This window comes from Coregonus lavaretus (assembly GCF_964263955.1).
Source record: "Coregonus lavaretus genome assembly, chromosome: 23".
NCBI lineage: Eukaryota > Metazoa > Chordata > Actinopteri > Salmoniformes > Salmonidae > Coregonus > Coregonus lavaretus.
Genome location: NC_140010.1, coordinates 29,827,172 through 29,842,023, shown reverse-complemented (window position 1 = coordinate 29,842,023; position 14,852 = coordinate 29,827,172). Strand labels below are relative to the sequence as shown.

General features: G+C 42.6%; 1 protein-coding gene across 1 annotated transcript in view; it reads right to left on the bottom strand.

The window, feature by feature from the left end:
- The window catches only part of LOC311099072 (GRB10-interacting GYF protein 2-like), a 28,996-nt gene extending 16,901 nt beyond the window's left edge, over positions 1-12,095 (bottom strand). Inside the window, exons 1-13 of the mRNA XM_084139688.1 lie at positions 12,027-12,095; positions 9,259-9,310; positions 8,910-9,063; positions 8,584-8,679; positions 8,267-8,378; positions 7,723-7,831; positions 5,672-5,742; positions 5,505-5,537; positions 4,962-5,156; positions 4,364-4,593; positions 3,545-3,692; positions 3,183-3,434; positions 2,718-2,944 (exon numbers count right to left, since the gene is read on the bottom strand). Of these exons, the coding sequence (XP_083995814.1) occupies positions 2,718-2,944; positions 3,183-3,434; positions 3,545-3,692; positions 4,364-4,593; positions 4,962-5,156; positions 5,505-5,537; positions 5,672-5,742; positions 7,723-7,831; positions 8,267-8,378; positions 8,584-8,679; positions 8,910-9,063; positions 9,259-9,296 (1,665 nt within the window). The 5' untranslated portion in view covers positions 9,297-9,310; positions 12,027-12,095. The remainder of the gene's footprint in view (positions 1-2,717; positions 2,945-3,182; positions 3,435-3,544; positions 3,693-4,363; positions 4,594-4,961; positions 5,157-5,504; positions 5,538-5,671; positions 5,743-7,722; positions 7,832-8,266; positions 8,379-8,583; positions 8,680-8,909; positions 9,064-9,258; positions 9,311-12,026) is intronic.
- Positions 12,096-14,852: the final 2,757 nt, after the last annotated feature.

The window sequence follows — 14,852 nt, the reverse complement described above, 5'->3', positions numbered from 1 at the left end:
AGGTGCCTTTTGACAAACTCCAAGCGGGCTGTCATGTGCCTTTTACCGAGGAGTGGCTTCCGTCTGGCCACTCTACCATAAAGGCCTGATTGGTGGAGTGCTGCAGAGATGGTTGTCCTTCTGGAAGGTTCTCCCATCTCCACAGAAGAACTCTGGAGCTCTGTCAGAGTGACCATCGGGTTCTTGGTCACCTCCCTGACCAAGGCCCTTCTCCCCCGATTGCTCAGTTTGGCCGGCGGCCAGCTCTAGGAAGAGTCTTGGTGGTTCCAAACTTCCTCCATTTAAGAATGATAGGGGCCACTGCGTTCTTGGGGACCTTCAATGCTGCAGAAATGTTTTGGTACCCTTCCCCAGATCTGTGCCTCGACACAATCCTGTCGTCTCGGAGCTCTACGGACAATTCCTTCCACCTCATGGCTTGGTTTTTGCTCTGACATGCACTGTCAACCGTGGGACCTTATATAGACACGTGTGTGCCTTTCCAAATCATGTCCAATCAATTGAATTTACCACAGGTGGACTCCAATCAAGTTGTAGAAACATCTCAAGGATGATCAACGGAAACAGGATGCACCGGAGCTCAATTTCGAGTCTCATAGCAAAGGGTCTGAATACTTATGTAAATATGGTTTCTGTTTTTTATTTGTAATACATTTGCAAAAATGTCTAAAAACCTGTTGTTTTCACTTTGTCATTATGGGGTAGCGTGTGTAGATTGCTGAGAGAAAAAATAATTTTATCAATTTTACAATAAGGCTGTAACGTAACAAAATGTGGAAAAAGTGAAGGGGTCTAAATACTTTCTGAATGCACTGTAAATATGGTATTGGAACTGACTTAGTTTTCTTCTATTTCTTATTTCTCATGTTTTTTTTTCTAGCATTGCATTGTTGGGTTTTTGTGCATGTGACATTAAAACTTTAAAGTTTATGCGAAGGAGGTGTCATGCTGCATGAGGCAAATGGTGGTCACACCAGATACTGACTGGGTTTCTGATCTACACCTCTACCTTTTTTAAGCTATCTGTGACCAACAGATGCATATCTGTTTTCGCAGTCATGTGAAATCCATAGATTAGGGCCTCATTTATTTATTTAAACTGACAGATTTCCTTATATGAACTGTAACTTGGTAAAATCTTTGAAATAAAGACAAAAAGTATTTGGTTGGTAAATGTAATGTTTACATCCTCCTGGAGAGCTACTGGGTGTGCAGGCTTTTGTTTGTTCCCCGCTCTAACACACCACATTGTAAAAAAAAAAAATCACCTGCTCAACATGACCTTGATAAGCTGACTCTGGTGTTTGAGCAGGGCTGGATCCAAAGCCTGTACACCCAGTAGCTCTCCAGATGGGTTCACCAAATGTTTAATACAGTAGCCTAACAGTGCAGTTACTTTACTTTGTGGGGGGGTAAAGCTCCTTGCTTAAGGGCACAACAGCAGGAGATTGTACATGGGATCAGAGACCAGCCGTGGTTTCCTTGCATCGTACAAAACTATTTTCAGTCACCTTTTTGGCCCATGGTGTTACAGACCCTTTGTGGGCTGTAACAGTGGCTAAAGAAGTGGCTAAAGAAGTTTGTCAAGTCCTGTAGAGCGTCATGAATGTATACATATCACAAAACAAACACCACTATCTCAGCTTATCCCAGAGAGATACAGAATGGCAATAAGGCGTTTGATTTCATTACAATTCAATTAACATCCTCTCCATATTCTTGACGTGTTTCAGAAGTGAACCCACACTGCACTTTCATGTCCAGAGATGGTCCAAATTCATTTTCACCAAAACCAGCTTGGTAACTTTCACTACCCTGCTCAACATGCAGCTCTGCAACCAACTAACTTCTACCAGAAACCGTCATAAGCTAGGTTTCCATGAACTTGTCAGTGATTTTTTTTGTTGACATTTAGAAAGTTCGGATAGAAAGTAGATGTGACAATTGCCTGCCAAAGTGAGTTTCCATTGATCTGTCATGTCGATCAAAACAGCTGGACGTAATGAAGTCACAACAAAAAAATATATATATATGCAAAAAAAATGAATTTCGAATAAAAATGAAGTGGTAAAGTGTTTCCATTATCCATATAGACTAATTGTTTATTAATAAAGTGGCGACAGCCTATATGCCCTGCCCACTCATCTGTTTCATGTCTCAAGTAGCCTGCAAAAGCCAGCAAGGGTTGAATGCAAGAATTGACTCATATTTGCCATACTGTATTCTAATAATTCTCACGTGCCTTATTATGGCCACAGTCCGTGCCATAGTGTAACTTGCACTCATAGTAGAGATCTCAAACTATTTGATGATGAAACTTCAAATTGCAATGTAAAGCGATTCAGGCATTCTTGAAAGTCAAGACAATCCTTGTCTTACAAATAAACATTTTTATAGTTTAATGAATGGATTTTGCAAGCAATAGGCTTTTATAATTAAATGAAGAGTGGAGCTTTATAGTTACGTGATAACATCACGTGCCCCGCTTACTTTCAGAATTATTCGCAATCATAATTTATTTGAATTTCCATCATTTGTCGCAATAAACTTAGACAAAAGAAAAATCCGCCCATCTAATGGATAAAAATGTATTTGATCTTTTGAAAATGTCTCCTACGTCTGCCATGTCCATTACAAATGTCACAATGATTTTTCTTGTGACACTGCTTTTGTTGAATAAACCTGGGTCAATGGAAACCTGCCTACTGTCTTCTTACCTGTTCAAAGTGCTTCAGTCTCTCATCTTCATCCATGGTGTGGTGTGGCGGCATGACCGTGGGCCTTCCAATGGGCGTGCTGGGGGCCATAATGTTAGGGGCCATGATAGATGTGCTCTGGGCCATGAGGCTGGCGCTGAAGGGCAGCGTGGCCGGCATAGCCACGGGCACGTCCAGGGGCTTCTGCTGCATCTGGATGGTGGACGACGGGGCCGACACTGGAGACACTGGACAGGACAGAGGGCGTGGGGTTAGTCTGTCACAGATGGAGGTGGAACTTCTAGATTCTATGTGCAGGTGACAATCTCAAACTACATGCAATCCTGAGTTTGTATAATTGAAGCACAAGGTTACAGGGGGAAATACCATTGTCATTTACTTTACAATATGTCATCAAACAGCCTTAAGAAGAAACAAATGTGGCAGATTTGACTGTACTCATCCCCTGCTTTTGTGTAAGCTTACCTGTGAGAGTGTGTGCTGCAGTGTGGGGGATGGGGAGGGACTCCAGCATTGTGTTGGACATGGGCATCGACATGGGGACGTGCAGGGGGACTTTGTTGGCCTCTGGCCTGTGTTCGGGGGCTGGGGGCCGCTCAAGTGGCCTCTCAGGCTCCTCTGCTCTGTCGGGCTGGCTGGGGGGCAGCCGAGGGGCGGGTGGCTGGGGCTCTGGAGTCGAGGGAGCAGGCGGCGCCTCCTCTACCCCTCTCCCCACATCTGGGAAAAAACCAAGACAAGATACATTAATTTATGTTAATCTCCACATACATACTATTGGGAGCAAAAATACAGTATGCCGGACATAGTTTCAACCCCTCTTAACTCACCCTGTTTTCTGTCGGGCTCTCTCCTTGCCTCTCCGTCTGAGTCTTTGGTCTCCCGGGGCTGTCTGTCCTCCTCCAGGCCCTCATCACACTCCTCCAGGGGTCTGAAGTCCAGCTCTGCCTCCTCCAGGATGGGCTCCTTGGGAGCTTTCTGTGGATGAGAAATATATACACGAATTGTCATGAAAGTCTCCATATCTCCTTCTCATAGCAGCCTTGCATTCACATAGTTCCATGTCACAGTGCTCCGATGCCATACCTCTTGTAATAGCTGCAAACAAATTGCCCATTGGGGAAAACCAATAATCATTGCATATCTACTCGATAGACCTCGATAATGTGTGCAGGTCCTACTTCATTTCTTCAACCTTTATTTGGCCCAGCACCCATTAAAGGGATACTTTGGGATTTTGGCAATGAGGCACTTTATCTACTTCCCAGGAGTCAGATTAACTCATGGATACCATTTATTATGTCTGCGTGTGGTTTGAAGGAAGTTGCTAATTAGCGTTAGCGCGATGACTGGAAGTATATGGTTATCTGCTAGCAGATACCCAAAGACGTCAAGTCATTGTGCAGATACCAAAAGACTTCAAGTCATTGTGCAGATACCCAAAGACTTCAAGTCATTGTGCTAACGCTAGTTAGCATTGGCTCGCAAAACTACCTCTAACTTTCTTCATACTGGACACAGAAACATAAAAATGGTATCCAAAAGTTCATCTGATGCTGTGGAAGTAGATAAAGGGCCTCATTGCCAAAATCCCGAAGTATCCCTTTTAACAAGTGATGTTCGTTTGACTATATGGATTTTACACTCACTCGGACCTTGAGCGAGAGGAAGGCTCCGGAGGAATCGAAGGTGCCCGTCTCCTCCTCAGCGTCCTCCAGGCACCACTCTGGCAGGCTACCACCATCCTCCTCCAGGCTGCCGCTGCCCGACCTGGGACGCCTGTAGCCACGCTCGTCCTCTCTGGCGTCGAACGGGAACCGGCGCTGCCGTGGCTGCTCCCCCGGGTGCGCCTCTCGCCGCCCTGCCGACCGCAGCCCGTCTGAGGAGAGGAGCGGTTTAGAGACCCTGTCACTCAGCTTTACCCCAGCCATTCTCTCACATTGAAGTCCACCACTTTAGATGTGATGCCTTTTTTTGTGATGTTATCGTGTGTCCGAATGGATTCCAGTACTCCCTGTTGAAAACCTATTCTCATTTAGGTGGCCTAACCAAGATACATATATTGACAAGCTAGATTACAGGACTGTAGTATGATTTGAGGTGTCCATTGTGATTTAAGAGTTCAGGATAAGACTGCCTTTTTAAAATCAACCTGTAGCGAGTTAGGCCTGCAATTAAAACCACCACCCGCACACCCATCCAAAGGACAATGTGGTGGCAGCAGTGTAGGATCACTACAGGGCGCACCTGGACTCGGGGGGCACCACCGGTCGCTGTCCCGTCGTGGGGCACCCGCCAGGCGCCAGCCCCCCTCGTCACCGTCCTCACCATTCACTTCGTCGCGGGACGTACGCCAGTTCTCACTCTCCGATCGTGTAAAATCGTGCTTCCTCACAGGCAGGCCCCCCATGCCGGTCCCAACCTCCTCGTAGTTAGCACGGACTGGAGAGGAGGGGAAACAATTGAATAACTTTATTTTATCAAAAGGGGAACATCAAGTTCAACATTATTTTTGTACATACATATGTAGCACTACATGAGAAATAGATCATATTTTAGCCTGATACTGTCCTTGATTTCAATAAATAAGTGGTGAGATGTCTAAACATTTGCAGAGCTGTATTGTTGCCTGATTAAGTAGTGTACAGCGTTACAGTTAGGCCCTTGTGAAGTACACTTTTACACTCAGTTTTAGCATAGAAAATATATATTCTTTGGAGAAACAGCATCTAGTTCCCCTTGACAAGAAAGGGACGTGTATAAGTGCAAGGGCGTGGAGGGCAAACTTACTATGATTCATCGGGAAGTGGGCAGGAGCAACGTCTGCCAAGTCAATGGAACAGAGGAGCGACAGAGAAAAATAAATGATTACATTACCTGCAAATGCTGTAACTGGCATTTAAGTACATTACATTCTAACTGCATTGACTATTTGATTAGAAAGTATTGACACAAACCTGACTCTTTTCGACCTGGCTTTTCAAACCTTCTGTCTCCCCTAGATGGGGAGAAAATAGACTCAGCATGACTTGGAAAAAAGACAAAAAGGATGACGCAGTTAAAAACAGACAGATATAAATCAACATGACAATATGTAAACCTCATAAAACAAATGGGTTTAGACCAGGCCTCTTCAACCCTGTTCCTTGAGAGCTACCCTCCTGTTGTACAGTGGGGGAAAAAAGTATTTAGTCAGCCACCAATTGTGCAAGTTCTCCCACTTAAAAAGATGAGAGAGGCCTGTAATTTTCATCATAGGTACACGTCAACTATGACAGACAAATTGAGAAAAAAAATTCCAGAAAATCACATTGTAGGATTTTTTATGAATTTCTTTGCAAATTAGTATTTGGTCACCTACAAACAAGCAAGATTTCTGGCTCTCACAGACCTGTAACTTCTTCTTTAAGAGGCTCCTCTGTCCTCCACTCGTTACCTGTATTAATGGCACCTGTTTGAACTTGTTATCAGTATAAAAGACACCTGTCCACAACCTCAAACAGTCACACTCCAAACTCCACTATGGCCAAGACCAAAGAGCTGTCAAAAGACACCAGAAACAAAATTGTAGACCTGCACCAGGCTGGGAAGACTGAATCTGCAATAGGTAAGCAGCTTGGTTTGAAGAAATCAACTGTGGGAGCAATTATTAGGAAATGGAAGACATACAAGACCACTGATAATCTCCCTCGATCTGGGGCTCCACGCAAGATCTCACCCCGTGGGGTCAAAATGATCACAAGAACGGTGAGCAAAAATCCCAGAACCACACGGGGGGACATAGTGAATGACCTGCAGAGAGCTGGGACCAAAGTAACAAAGCCTACCATCAGTAACACACTACGCCGCCAGGGACTCAAATCCTGCAGTGCCCTGCTTAAGCCAGTACATGTCCAGGCCCGTCTGAAGTTTGCTAGAGTGCATTTGGATGATCCAGAAGAGGATTGGGAGAATGTCATATGGTCAGATGAAACCAAAATATAACTTTTTGGTAAAAACTCAACTCGTCGTGTTTGGAGGACAAAGAAGGCTGAGTTGCATCCAAAGAACACCATACCTACTGTGAAGCATGGGGGTGGAAACATCATGCTTTGGGGCTGTTTTTCTGCAAAGGGACCAGGACGACTGATCCGTGTAAAGGAAAGAATGAATGGGGCCATGTATCGTGAGATTTTGAGTGAAAACCTCCTTCCATCAGCAAGGGCATTGAAGATGAAACGTGGCTGGGTCTTTCAGCATGACAATGATCCCAAACACACCGCCCGGGCAACGAAGGAGTGGCTTCGTAATAAGCATTTCAAGGTCCTGGAGTGGCCTAGCCAGTCTCCAGATCTCAACCCCATAGAAAATCTTTGGAGGGAGTTGAAAGTCCGTGTTGCCCAGCGACAGCCCCAAAACATCACTGCTCTAGAGGAGATCTGCATGGAGGAATGGGCCAAAATACCAGCAACAGTGTGTGAAAACCTTGTGAAGACTTACAGAAAACGTTTGACCTGTGTCATTGCCAACAAAGGGTATATAAAAGTATTGAGAAACTTTTGGTATTGACCAAATACTTATTTTCCACCATAATTTGCAAATAAATTCATAAAAAATCCTACAATGTGATTTTCTGGGAAAAAAAATCTAATTTTGTCTGTCATAGTTGACGTGTACCTTTGATGAAAATGACAGGCCTCTCATCTTTTTAAGTGGGAGAACTTGCACAATTGGTGGCTGACTAAATACAATTTTTCCCCACTGTAACTAACCTGATTCAGTGTATCAACCAGCTAACTATTAGAATCAAGTGGGCTAGATGAGGGTTGGAGTGAAAGCCTACAGGACGGTAGATCTCCTGGAACAGGGTTGGAAAGCCGTGGTCTAGACCATTCTCATTCCACTAGCTTGGAACCCAGCTTAAGATGCGCCCACTCAACATTTGCATAAATCATACATTGAAGTCAAAGTGTATGTGTGTGAAAATTCCAGTTACACGCTCGTGTCTCCAGTGAGTGTAGTCCATTACCTCTCCTCCCAGCTCTGGGAGCGGTGCATCTCCCTGCCTCCGCGGCCAAAGCCTCCCTCCACGTCATCAAAACTTCTTTGGTAAAACCCTCCGTCTCCTCTACCCCGTCCTGCCAGATACACATTTTAAATACTTTATTTGAATCCACAAATCACATTACACTCGAGAAGGATTCAAACACACACACACTACACTTTAATGTTGGCGCTAGCTGGTGATGATGAATTCAGCCAGCTGTGATAGCTTCTACTGACAGAGGCATAATCAAGCATAGAAACAAAGTGCTACTGTTAATTCCCTTCTGTGCAGCTGGCACAAGATTGTTAACATTCTTAGGGGTGGGTCTCAATAATCAATATAATCTAAAGTGGGTTCCTCTCCTCTCCTTAAATCAGCACTGACTGAAATAGCTTAACAGTTGAAAGCAACTTTAAGTATGCTTTGCCTCCTCCATACCACTGTTTTCAGATGAGGAGACAAGCAGAGTAAGTCACGTTAGACTATTGGGATGCACACATTGACACAATAAGGCGCTCCACCTCACCTCTGCCCCGTGAAGTACTTCGACCCCTCGGTGCCCCTGGCCCCACTGGACCCACTCCTCTTCCCATCAGCCTGAGCACCGCTGCACTGTTTACAGACATGGAGAAATTTCTCTGTGGGGGGAGATCGAGGGAAAAAGAGGGGGATGAAGAAAGAGAGAGAGGGAGGCTGACAGGACTTTAAAAAGACATGTCTATGACCAACAATTATACTTATTAGGTTAGAAACAAAATGGGTAAAAACACTGAGAAAGGTGTAGTTATAATTTTGCATATTCATTTTAGCATGGCCTCCTATAGGAACAGTGAAAGCACCAACCTGCTCTTCCTCTGTAAAAGCTACAAGTGCCAGTGGTGGCAGGGGCTCCTCTTGTAAAATTGGCAGAAAATCCTTATCATGTAGATCTACAGGGATCTGATAAGGATAAAGAAAAAAAAGAGTATGAGCCATTGCAATGTCAGGTTTTAATACACAAATTACAGGAAAAGGGCATTATATATTTGAATAGAAACAAATATTACTCCACAAAAGGATACATCTAAATTTCACACCATTTACAACCTGCTGATACAAGTCACTTTATTTACATGCCAATCATGTATTTCTGTATCCTTTTAGAACACATCAGAATGCATTTGCCTCACCTCCCTATCCTTTACATAAAGTGCTAGCATTTCTTCTCTCCCGTAGCGGTAGTCCGCAAGTTTATACTTTGGCAATGCAGGCGAGAGAGGTGGTGAGGTGGCAACGCTACTGCTGCTACCACCCCCATGGCCACCCCCAGACAGGGCCCGGAGCCTGGGGAAAACGCAGTGGGGGAATAGGGACAGAAGGAGAAAGACAAAAGTGAAGTTTAGAGGACAACTGGCAGGCCTCAAAATGTGAGGCACCAGGTATCAAAAGAAAAACCAGCTAACAACCCAGATCCCTGTTAATCAACCTAATACAACATTTCAGCGCAAGAAGAAATCATTAACATGAGGCTATACTAACCATTCTGGTCCGAAGTTGAGTGTCTGAGTTTCTGCCATTCTTCCTAGAACTTCTATGGGGAGGAAAGGGCCAAAATTATTAGCCTAATACAACAAACACCAAACTTTAGGTTGAATATTTTTTATTGGAAATGTTTTCAGTAATCGATCTGCTGATGCAACTGAAAATCATATATCAATTTCTTGTCATCAAAGATTACAGACCCAAATAATGGTTTAAAAAATAATTAGATGGTGTAACAAATATTGCATCAGCCCATTAATTTCCTAAGCTATTAATGCTTTAGATGTAGGCCTATTGGATCTTGCAGTGAGTTGATGGTATTCCAGCTCATTCCTGAGGATAGCCCCATCCCTCCCTTACACAAGGGGTACAATTTCAATTGACTGAAGCTATTTTGGGAAGTTTCCCAGTTAGCAAAGATGCTCCTCAGACACCTATAATTGACAACAGCGTCGCCCCTTCCCTGCACTGACAGGCTTTATTCTGGAAACACTACAATAAACTTGGATGTTTGCATGCAAATTCCCATAATAACAAACAAGTTATTGTGTGCTGTATGCAGGCTACCTAGTTTAAGTTCACAGACCAGTTAGATAATGACCCTAGGTCAGCCTAAAGGTTAGCTGACTAAACTCCATGGTAAAGGAAGTTTCTGATTAACTCCACCAATGGAGTGGAGCAGAGACCAGGCTTTGTGGAATTCAGCTCCGATTCGCTCAAAATCAACACTTCAAAATATGTTAACTATGAAATGCTTACCTTGTACCTACAGTTTGTTTGTCCTCTGTAGTTTGATGAAATCCATACTTTTTCAATAAACGTTAAAGGGATACTTCAGGATTTTGCCAATGAGGCCCTTTATCTACTTCCCCAGATTCAATGCTAGCAGATACCCATAGACCTCCAGTCATTCCTTTAACGCTAGTTAGCAACTTCCTTCAAACTGCATGCAGACATAAAAATGGTATCCGAGAGTTCATCTGACTCTGGGTAAGTAGATAAAGTGCCTCATTGCCAAAATCCCGAAGTATCCCTATAATAAAATGTTTATTGAAAAAGTATTAAATACAGCAAACAAAGGCACACATCTACAGGGGACAAACATAGGTACAAGGTAAGCTTTCATAATTTATTTGTTTTCTTTTTTATATTGACCTTGGTTCAGTCAATGTTGTCTGATCTGGTTTCCACAAAGCCTGGTCTCTGCGCCACTCCGTTGATGGAGTTAATCAGAAACTTCCTTCACTGTGGAGTTTAGTCAGCTACCTAAATGGATGTTCAAAATGCAATCGGTCTCGCCAGCTATCTATAGGATAAACAGGAAACATGCAGAGGGTGGACTTTTCGCCTGTTGCAAGCCACGTGTGGACTACAACCAATCAACATTCGAATTTGATGTATTATTTATTGTGACAAAAAAAAGATCAAGCTGCCAACTCTTGTAAAAAATAACGTTTATATCCTACACCAAAACACCCGTCACGAATGATGTATTAGATTACAACATACAGTATGTCACTGTCAGTACTGTAGCCTGTAACTTCAGGTTGTGACTTGGAACAAATTGCAGCTGAACAAATGGAACTGTAAGGAAAATATTCAAGTTTCAACCTACACATTTCAAGTAGCCAATACTATTGGACTTTTAGTTAAAATGGATAATGCCGACAATGTACTAGGCTTAGAATAAGCCTAACTATCAAGCTCAAATGAGTTTATATGCATGTCTATGTCTGATCAATTTTGTATAACGTTGTTATAAGACAAGGAATTTTCGCAAATTAGGTACCTGGCTAACAATAAACTTTACTAGTTACTTACATAAGTTGTATAACGCGCCGTCATATCTTTTCAAACACATGAGCTACAGTAGCTAGCTAACTTCCCACTTGGCTGACCATAATTAGCTTGCTAATCCGACTGACCCACGCACGTTCCCATACGTGAATTTAGCTAAATGCTAACTAGCAATACTGCTGTTAACTAGCTAATTAGCTAATGTTAATACACAGTGTAGCTAACCTGATAGTTAACATTTAAAGACCAACTACCAGTAACTAGTTAGCTAGCCAATGTGGCACCTGTGCTGCCAAGTTGGTTGGCAAACTAACGACAGCTAAACTAGCTTAATAAGGTAGTAACATACTAGCTAAGTAACGGCATGACAGCTAGTTAATCAAACAGTTTGCAGAATCATTGACGTTGTAGCTACTGTATTTAACCATCAATAATGATACCTGGTTCAAACATTATAAGACAGTTAGCTAACTGGTAGGTACAATAGCTAGCTATATCGATAAGGTTAGCGAGGTTAGTTTGCTAGGTAGCTAACTATTTAGCGTAACTACTGTTACCAGTTAGCAAACTTTGATTTACAAAGCTTTTAGCAACAATCGATCATTGATGCTCAGTAATTTCTACGAAAATGCTAAATGTATCTTAAGGAAAACAATCAAAAAGGCATACTGTCACAAAATCGCACAGAAGTAATGGGCTGACAAGTTAATCCTTAACCCCCAAACCTCCGTGCGGCCTACGAGCCTTCTGCCACAACGCTGAAATACCTCCCACCTCGCTCCGATCCAATGCGGTGCTCCCACATACTTTAGTCCCAAGCCTCAAGGCCAAGCAAACATGCTGGTACAACAACACTCATAAACGCGTTCAAATCGCTTAAACTGGGCTCTTTAGCATCGTGAATGCTTGTTTCGATAGTTTAGCTTTATTTTATAGCAAAACTGTGCATTTTGTCTTCGCTGTCTTACCTCTGCTTTTACTGACAGCACAGGGTTTGTATTCGAGTTGTGTGGCTCTCTCCGTTTCAACAAGATGGCTGAGAATGGGTGACGACAACACATATCCCGATAAAGACCCGTATGCGTTTGCCAATAAGTTTTGCTGACTGGCATATTTTGCAAAGTACAAATCGTACTGAAATCATCTGCATGATTTCTGTACGTGTAATGTTAGACTAGTATGGCATAAGAATACGTTATTTTGGCCTTATTCTGACCAAATGTTGTAGAAGAAGAAGAATTAGCTACCACCTTCACATCTGATTACATACATCATTGTAAACAGCATGCATGCATGCATACATACACAAATACATGCAGGTAACTGCCAGTACCAAAATAATACAAACAGTTGAATTAATGACGGAATACAAAGTGTATTGAAAGCAGGTGCTTCCACACAGGTGTGGTTCCTGAGTTAATTATGAAATTAACATCCCATCATGGTTAGGGTCATCATGTATAAAAATGCTGGGCAGGCCATTATTTTGGCTACAATGGCTATGCCCCCATTAATGGCCCCATCCACAGGGCACAAGTAGTCACTGAATTGTTTGATGAGCATGAAAATTATGTAAACCATATGCCATGGCCATCTCAGTCACCAGATCTCAACCCAACTGAACACTTATGGGAGATTGTAGAGCAGCGCCATTAGACAGCATTTTCCACCACCATCAACAAAACACCAAATAATAGAATTTCTCGTGGAAGAATGACTTCACATCCCTTCAATAGAATGTCAGACACTTGTTGAATCTATGCCCCTACGAAAAAAAAGATTGCAGTCAGAGTGCAGGAATACTGCAGTACAGTTAGAGTTGCTGCAAATACTGTGTCCAAAATAACACAAGTTGCTTTACTGCAGTTACAGTGCAGTGAAACTGCAGTTACAGTGCAGTGAAACTGCAGTTCAACTGCAGTACACTGCAGTTATTATGCAATCACTGCATCCAAAATACCACAGTCAACAGCAGTTACTGCACTTTTACTGCAGTTTCAAAACTGTGATCTTTGTAGGTGCCTTGAAGCTGTTCTGGCCCAACGCCCTGTTAAGACACTTAATGTTGTTGTTTCCTTTATTTTGGCAGTTAGCTGTACATAACGTTATCAACTACATTATGCATTACATTTACAGATGAAATACCTGTTTTGGTTTAACTTTACCCTATCTTGATCTTGTGAACCAAAACTTAAATGAAAAGTAAAATATTTATGATTGGTGATGGGCTACAATGCGAAAATGACAAAAATAGTATCGTTTTTCTTATGTTATGTAACATTTTAGACCTAGCTATCAAAGATAGTGGTGCCACAGAGACATCTAGTGGTCAATATAAGAAACGAAAGTGAGTTGAGACATAACTGCATGCGTAATTTGCATGCGCTGACGACACTTGAGATCAACTTTATTTTTTATACACCTCAATGAGACCGATACGAGGCCAGCGGTTATTATCGGACGGTAAGGAATCCAATAATTCAACACAAATATTAAGTTAATGTTGACAACATAGCTATATAACAACACATATACACTGCCAGTCAAAAGTTTGGACACACCTACTCATTCAAGGGTTTTTCTTTATTTTTTACTATTCTTTACATTGTAGAATAATAGTGAAGACATCAAAACTATGAAATAACACATATGGAATCATGTTGTAACCAAAAACGTGTTAAACAAATCAAAATATATTTTATATTTCAGATTCTTCAAATAGCCACCTGTTGCCTTGATGACAGATTTGCACACTCTTGGCATTCTCCCAACCAGCTTCATGAAGTAGTCACCTGAAATGCATTTCAATTAACAGGTGTGCCTTCTTAAAAGTTAATTTGTGGAATTTATTTCCTTCTTAATGGGTTTGAGCCAATCAGTTGTGTTGTGACAAGATAGGGGGGGGTATACAGAAGATAGCTCTATTTGGTAAAAGACCAAGTCCATATTATGGCAAGAACAGCTCAAATAAGCAAAGAGAAACGACAGTCCATCATTACTTTAAGACATGAAGGTCAGTCAATCTGGAACATTTCAAGAACTTTTAATGTTACTTCAAGTGCAGTCTCAAAAACCATCAAGCGCTATGATGAAACTGGCTCTCATGAGGACCGCCACAGGAAAGGAAGACCCAGAGTTACCTCAGCTGCAGAGGATAAGTTCATTAGAGTTACCAGGCTCAGAAATTGCAGCCCAAATAAATGCTTCACAGAGTTCAAGTAACAGACACATCTCAACATCAACTGTTCAGAGGGGACTGTGTGAATCAGGCCGTCATGGTCGATTTCCTGCAAAGAAACCACTACTAAAGGACACCAATAAAAAGAAGAGACCTGCTTGGGTCTGGAGTCCAAATTGTAGATTTTTGGTTCAAACCGCTGTGTCTTTGTGAGACGCGGTGTGGGTGAACAAATGATCTTCTCATGTGTAGTTCCCACCGTAAAGCATTGAGGAGGAGGAGGAGGAGGAGGTGTTATGGTGTGGGGATGCTGTGCTGGTGACGCTGTCTGTCATTTATTTAGAATTCAAGGCACACTTAACCAGCATGGCTACCACAGCATTCTGCAGCGATACGCCATCCCATCTGGTTTGGGCTTAGTCCCACTATAATTTGTTTTTCAACAGGACAATGACCCAACACACCTCCAGGCTGTGTAAGGGCTATTTTACGAAGAAGGAGAGTGATGGAGTGCTGCATCAGATGACCTGGCCTCCACAATCCCCCGACCTCAACCCAATTGAGATGGTTTGGGATCAGTCGGACGGCAAAGTGAAGGAAAGGCAGCCAACAAGTG